At 41.3% G+C, this 3524-nt stretch overlaps 1 protein-coding gene across 1 annotated transcript in view; it reads left to right on the plus strand.

The window, feature by feature from the left end:
- The window catches only part of LOC101864052, a 7758-nt gene extending 4823 nt beyond the window's left edge, over positions 1-2935 (plus strand). Inside the window, exons 4-7 of the mRNA XM_013080192.1 lie at positions 120-238; positions 1435-1612; positions 1912-2034; positions 2549-2935. Coding sequence (XP_012935646.1) covers positions 120-238; positions 1435-1612; positions 1912-2034; positions 2549-2661 — 533 coding nt within the window. The 3' untranslated portion in view covers positions 2662-2935. The remainder of the gene's footprint in view (positions 1-119; positions 239-1434; positions 1613-1911; positions 2035-2548) is intronic.
- Positions 2936-3524: the final 589 nt, after the last annotated feature.

Below are 3524 nucleotides of genomic sequence, written 5' to 3' on the forward strand. Positions count from 1 at the left end.
GGCGGGGTCTGCCCTCGCAATGTTCTGCATAGTGTCAACTGGGGTGCTATTCTTGGAAAACAGCAAAGAACTCACCACTCCCTTTATCCTTCGTACGTAACAATAACCCATCTGTTCAGCGGAGTCTGGGATATCGTGCCGAGCCGTGGACCTTGAGGTAGACATTCTCACGGTGGACTGTGCTCTGGAATCTTCCTTCTCCTCTCCGATCTGTGAACTCGCCATTGTTCCTGAGCAGGTGGGGGTCACACATCGTGAATGTATAGATTCTAGATCTGTAGCATGAAGTCAAGCTTATGGACAGAGAAATAATAACTTTGATATCGCAGGCTCTCTCTTCTCTCTCTCTCTCTGGTGCTTTCTCTCTTTCTTCTTTTTTTCTTACTTCTTCCTTTCCTTTTTCATTCTTTCATTCATTCACATATTCATTCATCCATTAATAATAAATAAATAAATAAATTAAATTAATTAATTAATTTCTTTTTTCTTTCTTTCTCCTTTGGTTCCTTACGTCTTCCTTTCTTCCTTTAGCCTTGTAAATAAACTGAAGTCAAACTGAAGCAATGTCAATCGTTTGTTTGGCTTCTGATCATGTTTTTGACTGGAGAAAAAACAGACATAACAATGTTTCCTCCATCTCTCTTTCCCTTTCCCGTATCCCAGAAGAGAGTAGCAAAGACATTAATAATGTTTCGTCAGTTTTTGCGGTGACGGACTTAATAAAACAGAAAGCCCCCCCCCCCCCCCTTTAAACGCAAAGACAACACACAGCTGATTTTCAAGTGGATGGAGCATAATATTTTCTACGAGGAGATTGATTTTTTTTCGCTTTCCCTTCAATCGTGTATCGTTTACGAAGATAGGCATGATAAATGGATGTGAGAAGAAGGGCGTCTTCAGTCTTGAGTAGGCTATGTATTTATTTAGATTTTCGAAAAAAAAAGGGAATAATAGCCTGCCTTGACAGACTTGCTGTTCGACTTTTAACTGCCAAGTCCAAGGTAATCTTTAACAAATTGGTCTATACGTTTTTTGTCTATATCCCTGTCCCCGTAGTTTTATGCAAGAAAAATTCTGGAATTATGCAAACTGAGCACCAAAATGAGAAATTATGCGATTCTGTTAATTTTTAACAAAGAATGATAAAGGAAAATAATAAGAAATTATGCAAAAAATGATCAAATTTGGCTAAATTATGCGGGGTGCATAAAACCACATGGACAGATATCCGCCGAAAACACAATATCATGTTCTATCTGGCCTACTATGATACTACCAGAGGTGTGAATAAAGACTTAAAAAAACCACAAGCGGTTCACTCACCATTTGCTCGGACCTGGAATTGAATAAAAATCGTAACGAATGAGGTAAACTAAAACATGATAATTTTGTTAATGGGTAGAAAGTAACAGGTAGCTTTCTATCTCTTTCCAGCCCAGCAAACAGAGAGACGCTCGTGCGACAAACAGTCTGAGAGAGGCTGTCCTTGACCCCGCGTCACAGCTCTATCACTGCCTGTTGACAGGACGCATGAGTGAGGGGCGGGCCAGGTACAGCGTCATCGTGATGGATAGGTGGCATCCGCGGACCCTGGTCACTCTTGTCACTTTTGGTAAGGCATGAGACAGTGCAGTGGAAGTTTAGATTTTTTTCAAATTTTGTAAGAATTTTACTGTACTTGCAACCTAAATAGGTCACACATGGGCTGAAGCCGATAGATAGATAGATAGATAGATAGATAGATAGATAGATAGATAGATAGATAGATAGATAGATAGATAGATAGATAGATAGATAGATAGATAGATATTGACATCAGGTGACGTACACTGTGTTTAAGTCTAGTAAAACTTGAATGAACGATTAAAACCTAACAAAACAATGGAAGAGTTAACGTCTGTTTGTTCTCAGAGTCGTCCAGTGTGAGGCTGGAGTCAGACTGCACACGTCACGTGTACCAGGGACAGGCGTACGTGCTCAGGGAGAGGACTGCTCGCTGCACGTGCACAGCCACAGGCGGGATGCCTCCAAGCGGTACCCTCTCTATTTCTGTCAGGCTATATTAGTTGGTCATGTCTTGCATACATATCGGCGCCTGTTACATCTTTTAGGAGGTGGGCTACTTAGAACGTAGTAAAGCTGGGCAGCATGAGGACTGGGCAGTAAATAGCAACAAATGTCCCTTTTGGGAATGTGTAGCAAAGGGATTCCTTCCTCTCAAGCGACGCAGTGCTTACATCAGGATGTGCATTTAGGGACATTTTTGTCCTCTTAATCTAAGCCTAAAGATCTGTCAAAGAAGGTCTCAAAAACCTGAGGAGGTTAATGTTTCATCAAATCGTAACGCTTCTTGTTTCGAGTTCTTCTTTGCTTTTCCTTTTACAACCAAAAGCCCAATTTGTTGGTATTTTTTAAAAATCACCCAATATCAGTCTCTGCTCATCACTCTCCTTCCTTTCATCTCATTTGTATGTTGGCGCGTTTAACTTTTAGGAAGAACTTATATTGTGGTATGCTTCTGCTGTCAATTCTTTTCTTTGTTGTTCAGGCATTGCACGTTGGCTCAAGGCATATTGGGGATTTGCGACTGAAACAAACACATCTAGCAGCACATTGCAGATCCCGTGGCAAGCCGGTAAATACGTTCATCATACAAGTTAACCAGAAGTTGTCTTTATTTGAAATCCGAAACCGACGAATGCACTGTAGACTTTTATACATCTTCAAGGAACCCAGCGTAACGTGTTCACTTTATTTGCATTTGTATTGCATCTGTGAAACATCATGTTTTCTGATGAAAGAACAGATCAAGTCTGCATCGAACCAAAAACCTTAATTGTACCTTATTAAAAGGATCTGTCTCACTTAAACCCATTTGTGAGCGTGAGGACTTAAGCTTGGCATTGTTCGAGACTGTCTCGGGATCTTTGGTTGGACTATGAAACAAGCCTGGGGATAGAAGCGAGTTCTTTCAATTAGCTTACGCGAATCCCAATGGTTACCACAGTTCTGTATAGTTGATTATTTTCTTTCGCTACCGTTAAAGACAACGCATTTTAAACCGTACTCATCCCCATTTTCCCATCAGTATAAACACTGTTCACCCCACTACCCGTATCAGCTACCCTACCCCCAATTCCCACAACCCTCTAGTCCATTCTCCTCAACCCTCTTTCCTCCCATACATTCCCCTGCCTCAACCATGCCACATTTCTCCCCTCCTCTCCCTCTGTTTCCCCACCCTAAATCCCATCTCCCAGAGCCACTCTGCTATACGGATGATTGTATTGGAGGTATTCAAGACAATGTGCGTAATTGAGTCAATACTACACCGAAACCGATCTCGTTCCAATCTGTCTCGTATCAGAGGTGGCTCTGGGGACAGACAAGCAAACTCATCTCTGAGATTGCTTTATTTATTTAGATCTATGTAACTGTAAATATGCATTTACTTATTCATTTTTATTCTCCAATGTTTCAGCAAGGGTGGGGTGGTGGTGGTGGGAGGGTTTTTTTTTTTTGGG

Source organism: Aplysia californica, unplaced genomic scaffold (assembly GCF_000002075.1).
Source record: "Aplysia californica isolate F4 #8 unplaced genomic scaffold, AplCal3.0 scaffold00078, whole genome shotgun sequence".
Lineage (NCBI taxonomy): Eukaryota > Metazoa > Mollusca > Gastropoda > Aplysiida > Aplysiidae > Aplysia > Aplysia californica.